Source organism: Chanos chanos, chromosome 10 (assembly GCF_902362185.1).
Source record: "Chanos chanos chromosome 10, fChaCha1.1, whole genome shotgun sequence".
Classification (NCBI taxonomy): Eukaryota; Metazoa; Chordata; class Actinopteri; order Gonorynchiformes; family Chanidae; genus Chanos; species Chanos chanos.
Genome location: NC_044504.1, coordinates 20,965,841 through 20,984,763, shown reverse-complemented (window position 1 = coordinate 20,984,763; position 18,923 = coordinate 20,965,841). Strand labels below are relative to the sequence as shown.

General features: G+C 41.0%; 1 protein-coding gene across 4 annotated transcripts in view; it reads right to left on the bottom strand.

The window, feature by feature from the left end:
• Positions 1 to 3,344: 3,344 nt before the first annotated feature.
• Positions 3,345 to 18,923, bottom strand: part of qkia (QKI, KH domain containing, RNA binding a) — a 59,810-nt gene continuing 44,231 nt past the window's right edge. Inside the window, exons 5-8 of one of the 4 annotated variants that reach the window (XM_030786721.1) lie at positions 9,924 to 10,011; positions 7,890 to 8,318; positions 5,373 to 5,447; positions 3,345 to 4,198 (exon numbers count right to left, since the gene is read on the bottom strand). In XM_030786721.1, the coding sequence (XP_030642581.1) occupies positions 4,182 to 4,198; positions 5,373 to 5,447; positions 7,890 to 8,318; positions 9,924 to 10,011 (609 nt within the window). In that variant the 3' untranslated portion in view covers positions 3,345 to 4,181. The remainder of the gene's footprint in view (positions 4,199 to 5,372; positions 5,448 to 7,889; positions 8,319 to 9,923; positions 10,012 to 18,923) is intronic. The other 3 variants (XM_030786723.1, XM_030786722.1, XM_030786724.1) reach the window with 3 other exon arrangements.

Here is an 18,923-nt window from a genome sequence, read left to right as displayed (position 1 = left end):
GTGAGTGGTGGTCAGACACCAGTTTTAATTGTGTTAGTCCGTGAACCAGACCAAGGTAGTACATTCATTAAACTGGTTAAAATACACAAGACAAAATAAAAATATCAGCAAAGTTAGTAAAATTCTTACTAAGAATGTTTTATTAAAATAAATGCCAAGGAGGGTTAATAAGAAAAATTAACAGCATACACCATGGAAACTAAATGCAAGCATGTAAAAATACTTATGACAAGAAAACTAATAAAGTCGCTAATGAGTTAAACAAGCTAGAAATTGGCAAGAAAACAAAATACAACTTTAGGAAAGGCAACACTCCCAACGAGAGACAGATTCTGAGATGTAAGGGGGTGTGGAGGAGAGGGGGCAGAGGGAGAGAAGAGATGAATGTAAAAGAAAGAAAACAAACAAAAAAGAGAAACAATTGTAGTGGGCTTCATCAAAAAAGAGGAATAAGAAAAATGATTTATAATATACATATAAAATGAAGTTAGAAAAATACATTATAAACCTGTAACAATGGGTTTAAATTACATTATCGTACATGTAGTAGGCAGGCTGGAGAGAATACAATAGAGTGCTTTATACACCTGATGGTCTAACCAAACCTTTAAACAATGACACAGCATGTTGTAACATTGCAGAGGGAATTTTCTTAATACTGTCAATTTCTGAGTTGTCATCTCTTACTCCCTTCCAAATATTGCATTTCATTTTTTAATATTCTCAAAAACAAAACAGTATCTAACACTGAAAAAAAGAACCCAAAGTGTTGACCTTTAATTTCACAACTTTTGTTTGTAACAGCATTAAGAAGAAAATTCAAAATAAGAATCACACATTACTACGGATGATGATTTAGCATTAAATCCAAAACAATGTCCCACTTCAGTTTTCCCTTTTCTTTATTCACAAGGCTATAAACCCCCCAATTGTTTCAACAGCTGAAAACTGTTTGGCTCTGAAGCTCAATGGCTAAGCCATAGGAACTCATATTCAAAGCTTTATTTCCAATCTCCACTGTGTTACAGCAGCATCCATATTTGGCACTGTTATGTTTATGAGATGTTAAGAGCTGACATCTCGCCTACATGCCCTCTCATAATACTTTTTTACGCACTCCACAAATTCTCTAAGGCTACTAACTGTCTGGGAAAAAAAAGGGGGGAAAAAAAAGAAAAGAACAAAGAAATCGAGTTTATTTCCAAATGGGGCTAAATACTATTTCTGAGAGAATAATTCCTTGGCATAAAACTGAATGTAAAATGTTTGGCTTGGTTAGATGATGCCATCAAATGCATGGTTCCAGTTTTACAAATGTTGAAACAAGGAGGGGTTTACAAGTCTCTCTCTATCACCCCCCCAGGTCACTATGACTCTGAATGGACCTAGCTAGTACTTCTCTTTAAAAACTGAACTCGGGAGATGTCTGCGTTTAAGCTGGCAGTTTGTTCTCCATAATTGTCACAGTAAAGCAGATACACAGACAGAGTGATACTGTCATCAGACTGAAAGAATATTAAAATCATAGACATTTTGTTCATAATGGCAGAAAAGAGGTTTAAGGGCAGGAACCCAAACGTAAAATTGGGAAGACAAACCATGGCACATATTCAGCTGGTCAAATGACTGCTATTCTTTTTGCATAGAGTAACTTCAGTGGCACAGCGTTTAGACAGGACCACTGGGCTGAACTCATGAGAGAGCTTTTCAGAACACCCTACTCCCCCCCCCACCCCCTGCCTTCCAAGTTGGAGCTGGATATTATTGAAGTGAATGTTAACACTTGGAAAAAGAAAGAAAGAAAAAAAAACATCAATAAGGCACTTTGTTTTCTATCTGATTTTCTCTCCACACGTCTTCCTCTCTCCTCATCTCTCTCTTTACCGATACTTAATTCTTACGACATTCCCAGGTTTGACTGTTTTGGTCTTTAAAGTTCCTAGCCAAGAGAATCCAAAACTTCATATCATCCTCAACACCATCATACTACTTTTCACACTTTTTTTCAGTTTTCATATTTTTTTTTTCTAACTGCAAGTTAAGTATAAAAGCTAAAATTGCCAAAAATATATTTTTTTTTCATCTCCAGCACCCTGTAAAAGTATCTAATTTTGTTCTTTTCTGTATTTAATATGCAATGGCAGATATCTACATCTGTATATATTTATATATATATATATATGTATATAACAGGTATGTATATAAAGCAATTTGAACAGGCAGGCATGGCTTTCACATCCTATTTTTTCTTGAGAAAAGTTAAAGTAACATTGATGGGCTCAGTAGCTGGACTACCATTATGGAGACATGTGCAAGACACATTGTGGATGAGCTAATAATAGACACACTGAACAGTGTCAAGGTCTGAACAGGGAGGGATTTTCATTTATATAAAAAAAAAAAAGAAAAAAAAAAGTTTTCCTTTTAAATGAAAACACTGGGGGGGAAAACCCACTGAAAAATAAACCTGAATAAACATCATTTCCAAAGAGGTGGGTGCTACTTCCCCTTACACTACTCATGGAAAAAGCTACAAATCGGCTGAAGATAATCGGTAGGATTCAGCGATACGCTTTTGCATTTTGTAAGGGGTAATGGATGTGAAGGAAAACATATTTGCAAAAAAAATGAAAGATGGAGGAAACAAAAAGGTTAAGTATGTACAAAACTTCACTGTAAAGTAAACCCTCCCCTAACCCCCTATTCTGTCTCGACTCATAAGTTTCCCTTAGTGTTTATCACCTCTGCTTATCTTCATAGGAAACTCAAGTCTCGTGGAACAAACTTTTTTTTTTTTCTTCTTTTTTCTGATTGACTGTCATAAAAAAACAGATGCAGGCACGAAATCATACCTTTTCAAACGCTAGACTCAAAGGACAGAGCCCTCTGCAGTTAGATACATACTCATATATATATATATATATATATAAATTCATTATATGGAAACCCTTTGGCTAAATACGCACACATAATACTTTTTTTTTTCTTTTTTTGTGTATTTTGTCCCACAGCTCATTTAAATCAGTAAAATTTCGTGTTCTTTCTAGGTCAGGCACCGAATATGGGGTTGAGTTTGGAGGAGCGGAGAAAAACACAGTAACCACTATTTATGCACAGTCACAAACCTTTAACACTCATCCCCGACTCAGGTTCATGAGAATACATTTTTGCAGACTGTCTCTTCTCTTCCTCTCCCTGCCCCACCCAGCCCTGTCCCTGGTTGAGCAGGCCCACTGGAGCTGTCTGCAGCTCACATTACCTGCACTGGGCTGGCTTCTATTTAACAGCCGAGCAAAAGCAGAAAAAAATTTTCAAAGAAATCTTGAGAGGAGGGGGGGGGGGGGGTCCAAATCATGTCAAAACAAAACCAGATTAACAAACCAAACAGAAAATCAAACATAAGCTTCTTTTGCAGTCCATCAATACAGCCATGCTTCTAAAGGATAGCCATTCAGGCACACCCAGAATGTGTCAGCACATTACCAAAAAAAAAAAATCATAATTTCAAAGTATAGGTCTACCTAGTAAGAGTGGCAGAAATGATCAAGCTATCGTGAATGCAGATTTCTTTCCTTTGTTTTCTTTTGTTATCTTATTATGAACAGGTGTTTAGGGGACAGGCCTTTTGAAAGGCTGAGAGAGTCTGAGAAACAAACACAGCCAGGATCCTGATCCCCCTGATCTTAGAGTGTCTCAATTCATATTTAGTGAGGTAACCAAATCAGTGTAAGCACTGTGTTTGTGTGTTAGGGGAGGGTGGGGAAGTGTTGCTTTATTGCTTTTTAATTCAGTGCAGATTCTTGGGCAGTGTAACATAGAGTACAGCCACCCAATTTTATGATTTTTTTTTATAATGAAAAAGAAAGAAACAAAAGAAAAAGGAGAAAAATGGCAAATTAAACTCAATGAACAGAAAGACAATTACAAGTCACACAACTTGTTGGGGTTTGTTGTGTAAGATTTTTTTTCCTTATCTTTTTGAGATTTCGTAATAGTTTGTATACTGTTGGGTTTTTTTTTTCTTTTAAATCAAAACATGTTAGAGTATCTGTACAGGCAGGTGCCTTTCTCTCACTGCGTCCGACAGGCTAGCAAAAGGCAATTACCAGTTAACTGATCAGCAGGCAGGCTTGGGGCGGCTCGTCATTGGGTGAAGAGTTCAGAGGTCAGAAGGTCATGTGTTAGTTGCCGGTGGCGGCTAGGTGGTTAGGAACAAAAATAACAAAACAAAAACAAAAAACAAAAACAAAAAGGAAAAAAAAGATAGAAGGATATTAGTTTCAGCAAGAAGAGACTGGAATGACATCATTTTAACAATAAAATGAATGCAATCTCTGAATTCCCCCTTAAAACCCCAGCCAAGAGACAAACCCACAGCTAATCTTGTTATAATCATGACGCAGTTACATCATGATTGGGGAAATAAAAAATAGCGAGCCCCAAAACCTGAATCAAAACGTTATGTCATTAAAGCACTACAATGCCCCATGTACCAACAAACAAAGCAGAGATGTCAAAGACAAACAGAAAAAGAACAAAAAAACATGAACAAAAAACACAAACAAAAACTAGTAATGTTTTAGTTTCTTTCGAGTTGAAATGCAAGTTATGAACAGTGTTATTAGTGGTAAAGGGACGTAAAACTAGTAATAAATGGATAAATCACATTTCCCAGTCTCTCTCTCTCTCTCTTTATTTCTCAGTATACTTATTTACAGAAGTCATAAATACATTTTCTATAAAACGTCCATGTATAAAATAGCAGTACCTCATGTACAACCGAAATATGGTACAAAATAAGTAATGTCTTTGTCTATGTGTACATAATTAAGTACAAAGTAGACAAAATGTAAACTATATTCAAATCAATAAGTGTTCTTAACATTAAAAGAGGCAACAAAAAAGACAGACCTGGGACTAATGAGGTTGATATGAGACCAAAAATGTGTGATGACAAACAGTGAGAAAATGTGCCTAAGTCCCTGGTTTGCGATAATTGTTTTTGTAGTCCCTTCCTCATAAATGAATATGTGGAAATAATGATATTTCTAGATATTTTCATACAAGAGAGGAATGTAAGAACAGATAATGTTCTAGTCTGTGTGTTCTCTGGGACAAACCCACAATCATATTCATGTAAACAAAAACAAGTGTTCTATATCTTCCGCTGTCAGAAAAACCTGAGCTTTTCAAACTGCTTACATAAAATGTACTCTAAACTAGCTTCACTACCACAATGGAGCTGCAGTATAATCAGTATTCAGTGTGGAGGGGTTCATAGTTGGCTCAAACAGAAACCCAAAACCCAAACAGAACAGAGTGACACATGAGCATAGAGAGATTTTAAAAAGGGTCTTAAGGTCTAAACTAACCTCTGTCTGCGGTCACAATCCTTTGGTAAGGATGGACCCGAGAGTCATGACGTCTCACTTTAGTAGCCATTGCACCTAGATTGCAACAAGTCCACAAGGTTAGAAACCATTCACTTTGGGAAGGAAGGAAAAAACAGTAGCTTAAATCATTCATGTACATTGTTATATCTACACGTATACTGTTTAATGAGAACAAATTATAATACATATATATATATATTTATAATACATGTATAGACATGATATGGACAAACAGTTGAAAATGCATACAGAAAAATGATACAGGTCTTATTTTATCTTTACTTTTTCTATAAATGCATAGCTCACTAATAAATTTCCACAGTACTTGAATTTACACAGAGGATTCTCTGAGATGGGTGGGCAGAGGACCAGTGAAAAAAAAAATAAATGAGTGAAAAAACAGAACTTGTCTTTTTAGCAATGGCTTAAAACCAGGAAAAAGATTATTCCTCTCAGAGGCCTCTATGTCTAACAGTGGAATCTTACAAAGCTTTGGCATCAGGCATTGTAAGGCACCTCCTAGTTCTCACTAGTCACAGATATTTCTTCATCAAGTCTCTTTAGGTGGGCTTACAGTGAATTTTGTAAACAACAATAAAAACAAAAATAAATAAAAGTCAAGACGCATCCAAATAACTACGCCAATTCCAATAGCTTAAAAGTAGAAAAACAAATCTTCCAGGACAATATTTATACAAAATACTTGCTTGATAGAAAATAGACTACATGGGCAAAATTCAAGTTAATCACAAATGTGTATGAAAGTGTTGAGTGTATGTGAAAGTGAAATAAAAGGCATGACATGGAGCAGTCTGCCTTCAGTGACTAAGCTGAAGCGGTGCAAATGTTTCCATTCTCCCCATTACTCACTGCTTCAGCTTTAGACAGACGCAGTTCATATCTCAGCATTACTTTTCTCATGGATAAGAGGCACATAAAAGTTGCCAAATGATGGTGGTGCAAACACAGTGTCTACTGTCTTCATTACATCAAGCTGAATTAAAACTCAGGGGAGAAAAAAAGAAAAAGAAGAAACCTAGGGCGGAAAAAAAAGAAAAAGAAAGTGACTTGGATGTGGAGGACTGGTTTCGGTCCCATGAAAAAAAGTTACAGGGCCAAAAAGGAAGAAGATAAAAAAAAAAAAAAAAAAGATTTAATGATGGCCAAAGACAAGATGATACCACTGGTGGATTCAGAGGCAAGCTTTGTAGAACACATGCCCTTCTGTGAGGTGGGCTGGAGAATGGTCCACGAAGATTACATTAAAGATTTCAACCATAAGAGCACACTGATCTTTTCTCTCTGTCCTGTGGCAAAAATCACGTGAATGTTCACAGCCCGTTCTGTTTGACGCCCACGCTCTCATGCTCTAACAGCAGATGTCTGGGAGATTGCTGATCGCAGAAAAGAGCAGGGAGCTCTCCGCTTGGACACAATGTGTGGCATTTGTGTTGTTAGAGGGCAGTCTGGGGGTGGGGGCGGAGGCATCGATCGATGGAGTCAGTAAATAAAACGTGCTGAGTTGGTGAGCGCAGCAAGTTAAAAGGATAAAATCCAGTAGCTTCTGAGAAACAAAATGCCCAGAGGCTCCACAGCAACATGGCTCTTTAGTGTCCTCGGTTTGATGAGGTCACTGTGTCCACCTGAGGCTGCCTCTCAGAGAAGTCAGAGACAATGTTCAACTAATCTACACCAAACAAAACAAGCTTGTCAATGTAAACCCTGTAAACAAGCAGGAAAACAACAATTAAGATCAGTTATCCAAAAGAATACAAGCTGACTTTGGTTTGGGCTGTTGGTATCTTCTATCTGCTTATATAAACTCCTTTCTAAGTGCTCCTCTCTGCGGCTGACGTTAGTGTACACAAATGCTCTTGCATCTGCTTTCCTGACGGGGCATCGTGAATATTACTCTCTGAACTGGGAAGTGCACTGCAGCTCAAGAGGGTAAGAAACAAGACAATGGCAGCGAGTGAGAACACTGGAAGAATTTAATGAACATCCGCAGTGGGACTGAGGAGCGCTCTCCTCCGCAGCCGGCATCAAGGCAGGCTGCACGGCAGGGAGAAAGAGAAATCATTTCAAAAAGCTGCAGAAATCCACAGGGATCCACCAGCAGACGAAATACGCCTCCGGCGAGAGAATGAAAGAACGAAAAGCATGCACAAGAAAGAGTGAGCTATGTGCGTGCAAGCATGTCCCTGTCACTCACTGTATGTGTGTGTGTGTGTGTGTGTGTGTCTGTGTGTAAGCGTCAGTGCGCCACTGAATATTTCACTGAGATTTAAAAAACAAAAAAAACAAAACAAAAAAACCCCCAAAAAACACAACCTTTGGAGCCTGAATATATATATATTAAAAAAAACATGTACACAGGCTCCTGGAACAGCCTAATTGGTCCTTGCCCAGAGCCCATCTCACTAGCAGTACACTACCCACCCCCTTTTTGAACATGAAACACCTGGAGCTATCCTCAGCTGGATACGACGTATTTACCTTTCAGTAAGTCCTGACCGTGGCTGGTTGAAGCCCCATCCATAACCCCCGTGTAATACAAGCTGCTCTCCTGAGTGGGGCTAAAGGTCGTGGCAGCAGCGGTGCCACTTAGACCCCAGGGCCGCTTACCTAGAACCCCACTGTGTTCGATGGGGTACTCCAGCAGTGAGGTGGGTGCCAGGGTGTAGGGATAGTCATAAGGGGTGGTGTAGATGATGCCAGCGTCTGGCGTCGGGGGCACCAGTGTGGGTGTGCCGTTGGGGAGCATTGTGGCCATCTGGGTGGGCCGGATGATGTTCATGATCGGAGTCCCTGCTGGCGTGGGCGGTCTGAGGGCTGCTGGGGGCAGCACTTGGCCTGTGGGGGCCGCAATGAGACGGGGGCCCTGTGCAGCAGCAGCCGCCGCTGCAAGAGAGAATGCAAGGGTGGCTGCCATAAGCGAAAAGGAGAGAGAGATAGAGAGAGAGAGAGAGAGAGAGAGAGAGAGAGAGAGAGAGAGGAGAGAAGAGAGAATCCAGACAGAGAAAGAGAGAGATCCAGAGAAAGACAAAGTGGTGGTGTGTGATAGTGTGTGTAAGATTTACAGGGAGAGAAGGATGAATATGTATGTGCATGGATGACAAAAATCATAGGCAAGACAAGCAGAGGCAGAAACGTGAGAGCGGGAATATGGAGAGAAAGATTGGTGTAGGGTGGGAAGGAAAAAAGGAAATAGAGAAAAAAAAAAGGAAGATTAGTCCATGCAATGATCAGTGGTGAACCACAAATGCCACATTCTAAGGCAAAACAAAACATAAATGAGAACCCACAACCACAAAACAAACATAAAAGCATATAATGGGTAAATGATTCAAATCACCCAACAGACAGTCTATATCAAGGCATACCAATCACCATGACAACTAAAACATTAATGTATCGCAGACAGAGTAACTGATCACACAAACGCACAACCACCCAACATAAAAGGACTCTATATGTAGAAGTTCTGTTTCTAATAAGGATGTCTGAGGAATCCAAGCATCAGAATGCTTCACAGATGACAGAATCATCTACATGCTAATGAGACCTTTTAGGTGGGAGAATAGGAAGAAAGCAAAAATCACAAGTGAAATGATAAAACAAGAGAAATGTTTTTGTGAATGTTCTACAATGCTTAAGTTGGGCAATTATCATAAAAGGCTCATATTGGGTGAAGGTGTAGGATGGCCGCTGTCAAACATATCGTCAGTTATGTACTCATTTATGATCAAATAGAATCAATAAATCAGAGAACAAATCAGAGCTTTTCATTAGCAAGGCTTTTGAGGAGAAAGTATTTAAATATAGCACATGAATATGCATGACAGGGCTGAAGTATTGCGTGAATATTTATGAGCTCACAATGGCAACCGGAGACATTTTTGGGTGATGGAAAGATACAACCATGTGGCACAGACGCTGCAAACTAAATCATGCAGATGTTTTTCAGCAAGTGATTCTGTGGTGCACTTAAGGCAGAGGCCACCACAAGATTACAGCAGACTGGGTTTGCGTCTCTGTCAGCAGGAGGCGTGGGGTTGAGGCAGGACGGGAGGTAGGGAGAGAGAGGAAAAAGGGAGGGGGAGGAGGAGGAGGAGGAGGAGGAGGAGGAGGAGGACTGGTCGACTTTGACAGATTGGTACTGTAGGTTGAACTACTTAGAAACTGCTATGTCTAGGAGAGAACTGTCAAATATGTGTGATATTGTATACAGTACATGTATTATTGGTTGGGGTGTGGTGGTGTAGTGGCTGTGACTGCAGTGGCTGAACTGTATGGTCCAATGTGAGATGGTAGAGCACTCAAGAGTATGAGGGTATGAAAGGTCTTTGGTTCTGTCTGTGCGCGCGCGTCACATTAAGGACGGATTACAGCATGATTGTGTGAACGCCCGTGTCTGCCTATGTATTTAAGTAGGGCTTAGATGATGGCTTACATGTCTGCTTTAAGTGGTCTGTGTGTGTGTGTGTGTGTGTGTGTGTATGTATGAGTATGAAGTGGTCAGAGGCTTACGTGTTTTGATGTTGGTGTCTCTATATGTTCCGTTGAGAATTGCAAGCTCCATCAGTTGCATCTTCTTGAGGTTGTCCTCTCCCTCTGCCTACAAGAAAAAACACAAAACAAAAATTAGCCAATCAGAAGCGTTATGCAGATGGCCCATTACATCTTTCCATTTGGTACTAATTAAAGACCAGATTAAGTGCTGAAAAAAGGGGGAAAAATCCATTTAATCAAAGAGAGGGTGACAATTATTACATCACAGTAAACATGTTGCACTGAACATACCATATCTCTGCAAAAAGAGAGATTAGAGGTAGGCAAAAAAAGCACATTTGAAACTCTGTCATGTAGAATGATAATCATTTCGTTTTTCCCCCCCTCCTCAAGTCCCGCATGCACAATCAAACGCGCTTTAACAGCCCAGCTAATGTTAGTCCCGTCAATTAATGTTGGGATAAATAAATACATAACCGCTGTGCTGTCATTACTGTCAAATTAGGCAGGCAAAATTATTCATGGAAAGCAATTAGATCCACACCCTTCCCCCTCCTATTTTCACCCTCAAGCAAAAGAAATCTGTAACCACAGCAAGACAGAGGTCTAGCAACCAATGCTAGCATTGTACAGTAATACGATGGACTGCCACTGTAGCGCTGCTGTTCAAGGTCCCTCAAAACATACGGGCCGATAAACATTTTGTTTTCAACCCTCGTTCATTTTTGACAAAAAAAGAATGGAGAAACGATAAAGGCAGAGGCGATGCAGCCCTTTACCATGTTCATTAGTACTGCAGACCCAACACTGCTCTGAAATGGTGTGGATCTGGTCTCCTGTAGAATGTTTAGGAGAGTTTTCAGACAACTGGGCTTAAAATGACATGGAGAACAGGAGAGATGAAAACTACTGTGTAAATGTTACCAGGAAATAAATGAATGTTGGCGACCATAAGAACATAAAAGGTTTGAATTTGATTTTATGCTATTTTAGATTGTTTCAAAGTGTTTAAAGGAGAAGCAGAGTGGGAGAAATACCTTTTTTTTTTTTTTTTTTTAAAGTTAAAAGTGCTTTTGCCTCATCAAAATGCTTCTCATCAAAAGAATATTCATTCAGCTATACTCACTAATCACTACGTGTCCCTCCTGTTGAAGAGGGAGCAGAGTGAGGGCAGGACTAAGTAATCAACTTCAGAGTGAAAACCAGACTACAGAACTTAAGAAAAAAGTGCATCCTTAACTACTGATGGGAATTGCTGCGCGTTAATTTTGTGCTGCCCTGGGGTGGGCATTTTCTGGTATCGTTGGGGAAGTATTAAGAAAACATTTGACATCTAAACTTATTTCCCCGACGAGGCAGGCTGTCTTCAACAGGGAACCGGGTTATCAGCAGTCTCTCTCCTTCTCACAGGTGATCAGAAGCTCACATGTATTGGGTGGAGTTAGGTGAATAATCACTCTCTTCCAAGCATGTTACTCTGCAGTGAGCTGTTACTTTCCTAAGAGTGTGTGAAAATGAGAGACTGGCATTACACGTGACAGAGAATGCGAGTGCTAGACTCAGCTTGATAAAAGTGACTTGCGAGGGAGAAATATGAGAGACATTCCAATTGGGATAAAACACAAGACAAATAAAACCTACTCAAATTTCCAACAAGAGAGACTGAGTTCTTCCAAAATCTTAAGGGGTGGATATATCCTCTCTTCACAAAACACTTTAACACTGTTTCCCTAGAAACACAACAGCTGCTCATTTCCCAGCATTTTGTTATTTTGATGAACTCAGATTGGCTGTAACATGAGTCAAGTTCTAGTGTTCCAAATGACAAATGGTTACTGGGGCAAAAAAAAAAAAGGAGAGAGAGAGAAAAAGATCCTGACTATACATAAATACAATTATGGTCAGCCGAGGATGAGTCATCTGTGTTGTGACTCTCACAGCGATGAAACTTTTCCATTTCTCTTCGAAGTCCTTTCTTTCTTCACAAAACTGTCATCCACATCACCATCGGTTCTCAATGAACTGGTTTTAAAATTGCAAATTCTGACAGTCAACACGGCAATTCAGCCTCCAGTATTTGCATTTGTACAGGATCTTTTTTTTTTTGTAATTTATTGGGCCTTCTCTTCCAACAAAGAGTGGGTACTATCTGCCAAAAAAGCAGAAAAGGGCTCAATCCTGAGGCCGGTGTATGAGGCTGAATATAACTACCGTGCACACTTGAATAGCCAGGACACACAACATCAATCAAATTCACGAAAAAGGCTTTATGGGTCAGTTCCTGGTGGTCAGTTCTGTTCTTGCATGAGGAATTGGGGTTATGCACAATATATGGATGCAACTGAGAACTGGAATATTGACCTCTGTGAGTGACCGAGAAGGGAAAAGACCAGTGTCCTTCACCAGCCACCACAAGGAGGGAGGAAATGACTGTCAAAGCACAGCAATGTATCATGGGAGATATGTATGAAATGGGTAGGGAGACAGAGGCGGAGGGGGAGTGTGTGTGTGTGTGTGTGTGTGTGTCTGAGATGGATCTGCCGATTATAAGAGGCTAAAGAGGCTCCAGGGACGAACATGTCACTGTGACTGTGTTTCAGAGACAAACATGGTGAAATTGTAAAAACCAGTCACACTGATGACAGGACAAAATGAAGGACAGGACAAAACACAAGTCAAGGGGAGAGAAAAGGACAAAGGAGATGCCATCCACAGCTGGTCAGAAGGGAAAACAGAGAGGATGTGGTTGTATTTGAAGTTTGAACAAAGTGAGGGAGAGCCCAAAATATCCTTTGCATTCCTGCTGCCAAAGCCTCTTTCCTACCTCCTCTCAGCACTGAATCCTAGTGAAAACATTCAGAGCCAGAGAAGGCCGAACAAGTTGATTTATCCCCCACACTTGTCTTTCAAATGAGGCAATAGTCCAGGCTCATGCTGGCCTTTCTCTCCTTCTTTCTAATGGTTAGGCCAAACTTTTAGCAGGTCCTGGGTCACAATACGGTTAGTGGCACATGGTTCTCTCCAGTGATTTGGAAGTACTTGCGCTCAGCAGCAGAGGCAGTCTGAAGTCAGATGGGAGCCTTGCCTCTCTGTTTGAGGTCAAGGTGTTTTTTTTTTTCCTTAACATGCTATTACTGTCATCACTCCTGAGATGACCGTTTCCATTCCTCGAAATATGTGTGAAACGTGTGCAGAGTACTCTTGCCAACAGCGTGACGAAGACGTAAAAAAAGAAAAAAGCAATAATGGGAATAAATAAATGTTATGATGATAAAGCCTGTGGATGAAGAGGGATAAGTAGGCAGATCCCCTGAGAAATGTCCTAAGGATTTTAAACCAGGAGACAACCGGGAGAGAAGGGAACATTTCCCTTACCCTTCACACAAAGAGAGAGAGAGCGAGAGAGAGGCATCAGCAAAAGCCACTCAATAAACCTGCTCTATCTGCAGGAATCAAATTCAATCAATGAGGCCTATTTGTGAAATCAGTGGAGCGGTAAAGCCATCATTGGGCAGGGGGGTGGGGTAGGGGAACTTGTCCCATTCTTCCTACCTGACAACCCTGTCTATGAGCCGTGGAGTTACCCCATAACACACACACCCAGACACAACTCCTAAAACATACACTCATTCCTCATCTCTGCTGCGTAAAAGTCATTAAAGGACCAGATTTCAGAAAGCAATGCACAGATGTTTTTTTGATTTATCATGGGTCAAAAAACCTTCACTAATGCCAATCTCTTCACTAATTCCTCACAACCATGTGATGAAGACAAAGGTTCCCTACCTGTTCCTGTTGACATTCAGACCTGAACTGGGAAGAATTAACTCAGGTTGGATGAAGTAACACATTTCTGGGGGAAACCACACTCCTTCTAGCCCTCCTCAGTTTAAACAAAGCAGGTGCCCAGACTGTTTTGGATGCTCATGGTTGCCCCTGATGCATTTGCCCATATCTGCAAGATATGCACACTTCTACTTCAGGCTATGGAGAAGAGCAGCAGGTATAATATATGTATTAGATATTATAACGCCAACAGAAGAGGCTGGTCATGTTCTGTCTAGATGAGTGCTATTATCAGAGGAACAAACAAACTCCCACACAAAGCTATAGGACATCCAGAGTATGTGTGGGCCCTTAAAAAAATAAAATCACAAGAAAATGGTGGGTTTTCAAAATCTTAATGACTGAAATTGGCATGAGGACCCAGTGATCCTATCACATCACCCTACACACTATACGAAAGAGAGTGAGCGCAGGGTTGAAGGGAGAGCAAGAGAATGAGAGTGTTAATGATTGATGAGTATGAGTATGTGGCATACTGTGCAGCATATGTTTTGGGTGGAGAAACAAATGAACAAAAGAAAATACCAACAGTCTTTATCTTTTATTGAGAAAAATTACATAACAGGTGAAGGATCACCCATCCAGAGGGAAAAAGGGGACAAAAGAACTCTTAGATTTCAAGTGCAGTCTAAGTTCAATTAAAGCTAGTTGTTTTGCAGCATTACCTGATACACAAATGCCTCTATGTGCCACCTAATATCCACATTAATATACGTTTCCTGACCTTGACTTAGAGTTGGACTCTCAACCTAACTTTCTCAGCACATCGACCATGGAATGTAATGCAATCCCATTCAACTCTGCCAAGAGTTCTTCAGATGAGAATGTTTCGTCTCTTTCCTGCCTCGCAAAAAGTCATCACCTGAAAAGAGCCTCATTAGCAATGCTAAGACCCAAGTTGTAGAAGTCAGTGCAGCTCAAAACCCAACCACAGACAGCAAGATTATCAGGCAGACGGCAGAGGTGTACTACCTCCTCTGCTGCCTATCGCACCCTGGATTTGGAGCTTGATGAGAAATTTTTAAGTATGTTTGGAGGACCAAAGTATCCCTGATTTGGGCTTGGTATAAACACTGCCAACTCAGAGTTCCTAAACAGGCAGCCATGTGCCGTCTTGGAGTTGGGCAGAAATGTCAGTATGCCTTCACTTTGCTCATATATACAAACATGTGGTGGTGGAGGGGAAAAGAGGTGCCCATGTCAAATGGTTCACTCAGTGCCAGTGTGATGACTGAGAGTGGAGATGCTCACCACTGCCGCGGAGCAGTGAAGTCAGCTACTGTTCAGACGCACATTTTCAGGGATTCAATACCTACTTACAGCATTCAGCTGGTGTAAACAAACAGCCTAAGTGAAATTTACTGAATAGATCTGCAGTCAAGATCATTTTGTTACGGTGTTCCTATGTAAAAAACTGACAGCAATACACAAATAGCCATTAACTATTTTCATCCTATATTACTACAGAGCTATAGGCCTATGTAGGTCATATTACACAGATGAGAACAAGGCCATTAAAAGGTATGCCATTCAGATGATCACACAAAACACAGACCTCCACATGAGATTACGCCTCCTTTTTCTGAAGCATAATGCAATGAGAGGGATACAATGTGGGCGAATGTAGAAGGGGGAAAAAAAGGAAAACAAAACACAGGAAACAAAAACAGAGGGAACATTAAAAGTGTTGTACGTTCTCCACTGGCAAAACATACTGTAGAAGCTCATGAGACAGCTGTCTGCCAACGATTCTGTGCAAACCCCCCCCCTCCCCAACCCCGCCACCAGACGATGTATTGTTCTGTCGCTGTGATCCTTTAATGCTGCCCAATCGAGCCGGGAATATCTTGAAGGGATTTGGAAAGGCTGATTTGTGGGGTTTAAATACTGACGGATTTGCATCAGATTCAGAGCTTTTTGGAGTCAAAGCTGATCAGTGTGTTCCCCGAACTCCTATTCCGTCAGCTTGTTCTGCACCATGACCTTACTCTCTCAATAGCATACCCCTCAAACACATTCTGCCAAGGGTGAGGTATGGTAATTGGAGGCCTGAGAAAAGACTGTGTGTGTGTAAACCAACTCTAGAAAACACAAATCAAGCCCACACACCAGTCTAAATGACACCTATTTGCATAACCTTTTTTTCTGAGCACAGAATCATGGGCAGGACATTTCCTGATGAAATTATGTTTGAGGTCTTTCCGGCGATGCCTGCCTCGTTTGGGTAAAACTATTAGCAAACACAAAACACTGTAACTTCAGTTTGGTTATTATGCTTAAATCACAGGCTTAGGAGACAAAATGGCTGGAATGGTATGCTCTCCTGCAATGAAAGCTTTGCAAAAGTCCAAGAAGATTTCAATAAGCAACTGGCCATACAACAGCACTGACAAGGAGCATGCCAGGCAGAGCCATGAAAGGGAAAGAGGGATACGGAGACTACAAAACAGGAAAGTGAGAAGATTGTGACGGAGTTTCTGGGCCGATAGCCGGCGTGACTGCAGGCGCCGGCTGCCAGACTGAAGCATCTTCTATAGAACAAATTTTAAAGGGTTCCTCAATGGGTCCTCCTAATGCTAAGCAGTACATACAATCCCATTTTCCTGCTCCAAACACAGCTTGAGCCAGAAAATGAGATGAAAGGAATCTCTTGCTCTCTCAGTCTCCAGCAAGTGGGTCCAAAGGCATTCTCCAGATGCTCTAGTAGGTCCCAGCGGGCCATGGACGAGTCTGACACAGTGCGAAAGTGTGGACGGATAATGAGCCCCCTTCACCAACCAACTGGGTCTGATAGGAAGGAGGCCTTGGGGGAGAGGAACTCTACCAAAAAACATCAGCCACTTGCTTCACAATTGTTCTTTTCCAAATAAAGGGATTAGGGGGATGTTCAAAGCGAATGTGGTTGAACTGGACGTCTGCAGGGGGGCTTTTTTTTGGAGGACCACAACAGATCAAAGCAGACTGTCTCTCCAAGAGTTGGGGCTGGAGTAACCTCGGGAGGTGGGTGCATTCCTAAGGGTTCACTTTATTTGTCAAGATCGTGAATAGAAGGACTCAGAAGGGCTGGTTAACTTCTCAAAGTTGCTTAGGTGACTTCTTTCTGTTGCAAGGTCTGTGCTTCTGTTGCACGAAACTCTAAAATCTAAAAAGTGTTTTAGTTCTGCTAAGCCAAATTTTAATTAACTGTCCAAGATACTTTATACCACTTAGGCCGTTGAGTGCATTTTTTTTGTCCCTTTCTCTTTCTAAATGTCCAAGCCTAGATTCCAGATGCCAAAGTTTCTTCAGTTAGAGATAAAAAAAAACACTTGTTCTGTCTCCACAGTAGTGCTGCCAATTTCCTATTCATGCTGCTAAACGCTTTCTAGGACAACTTCCTATAAGAAATTTATGAAACACTACACTTAGAGTAGAAACAGGAGAAAAAATGGCTAGGCTGTATTTAAAAATTAGATACATTACCCATTTTAATCAGACAGATTATCATAGTTTAAAAATTCCCAATGGGGCTTGCAATAAAAAGGAAATATCAGAAATATTTTGTGCTTTCCTCTCCAGCTTATCTGACCTTGACACTTCGCCAAACAGCACAAAGGACAGGAACAAGAACATTCTCCTCAGGCTTTCGCAGAAACACGAGCCAAATCTGGCAGATTAAGTAAGGAAAAGGTCTGTGGAGGAGACGGATGCCAGTACTGTTTTCTGCCCCATGGGAGAGCATCTACTAGGGGTGAGAGCCACCTGTTCATCCCCCATGGTTAAAGCTAATTTAAAATGCAACATGCGTGGTCCGCGGCAAAGAGGGTGGTATGTTTGTAGATCATTTTCAAAGCTCATTCACCTAACAAGGTTCCACCTTTCACTTTGTATGAGTGATAAAAACATCATAACGACATAAATATCAGCCTTTTTTGCCACTTCTGTTGCGTTTTGAGGGGGGAAAAAATACATGTGCCATAATGCTTCAGAAATCATAGCTTGTGAATCTCTGGCTCTTTCTGACTGTGTGTAGTCTGAACTGTTGCTATAACTAAAAGCAAGCAAAATCCTGGGTCACAGATAGAGCACTTGAGAGGAATAGATGGCTGTGAACAACAAGCATTGTAAATCCCAGAGAGAGTGTGAGCTTGAAAGAGTATGCATGTTCAGCCGCCTAGTTAAGAGCCATTCAACCAAAACAAACAAAAGAGTTGTCTGTCAACATAAATTATGCATCAGCATTGAGCGTCAAACGCACAAATGTTCTCATAACACTTAATGTCCTCTCATTACACATGAGTGATTAAAGTAACATTCATGTTCCTTCATAATTTCATCTACAGTTAACATAAAAGGGGATGATTAACATCTGGAAATTTTGTGAAATGCTTAAAAAGTGAATGAAACAGTGTCCCTTTCTTTTTGGCAGTCCATTCTATTTGACTGAGTGTCTTAGACTAGGAGGGTAAGTATCTTTAAAAGTAAGAAATGATTTACGAGAAATAGCATAGATAAGTACAGTACATATGCTCTCATTGACCACAAAAGTAAGGCATTAATGCAAAATGTGTATACAGAAAGTCCTATTCCAGGAGTGCATTTCCCTGTGTGATCAGCTACACTGATGAGTGTGTCCTGTGTGTGTTTGTGCATGTGTGTGTGTTTGAAGTCCCTGCCAGCACACAAGGCTGGATTAACAAACAGGCCAGGCAGGACCTTTACTGCTGTTTCTGTTGAGCTGTGAAGACTAAGGGCGCCAGTTGAGGATGACCACTGAGGGAAAGCCAGACAGCTGCAGCGGGGAAAGAGAGCCTTTTATTGGACACCACTCTGAGGCACAACACTGTTTCATCTCATGGGACAAAAATAGCACCGCCTGCTGCTCGAACCAGTGGCGGCTCTGCAAACATATCCGTATCAGATTTAGGAGAGAGGGAGAGGAAACAAACATATGTTAAAACGCTTGGAGAAAAGACCCTTTGTTCAAGCTCAGATGGTCACCATTTCACACAAAAATAGCGAAATGTATCCCAATTGCAGGGTGTCCCAACCCACTTGTCCCGGTGAATAGAGCAACAAAGGGAAACAGTGGACAAGATGGAGTTGTAGAAGGTAGTGGGTGGGGAGGAGAGAATGCCTGTCCCCCTTTCCAGACGACTTCTCTGGTACCCTATGCACCTCTCCAAGTACCCT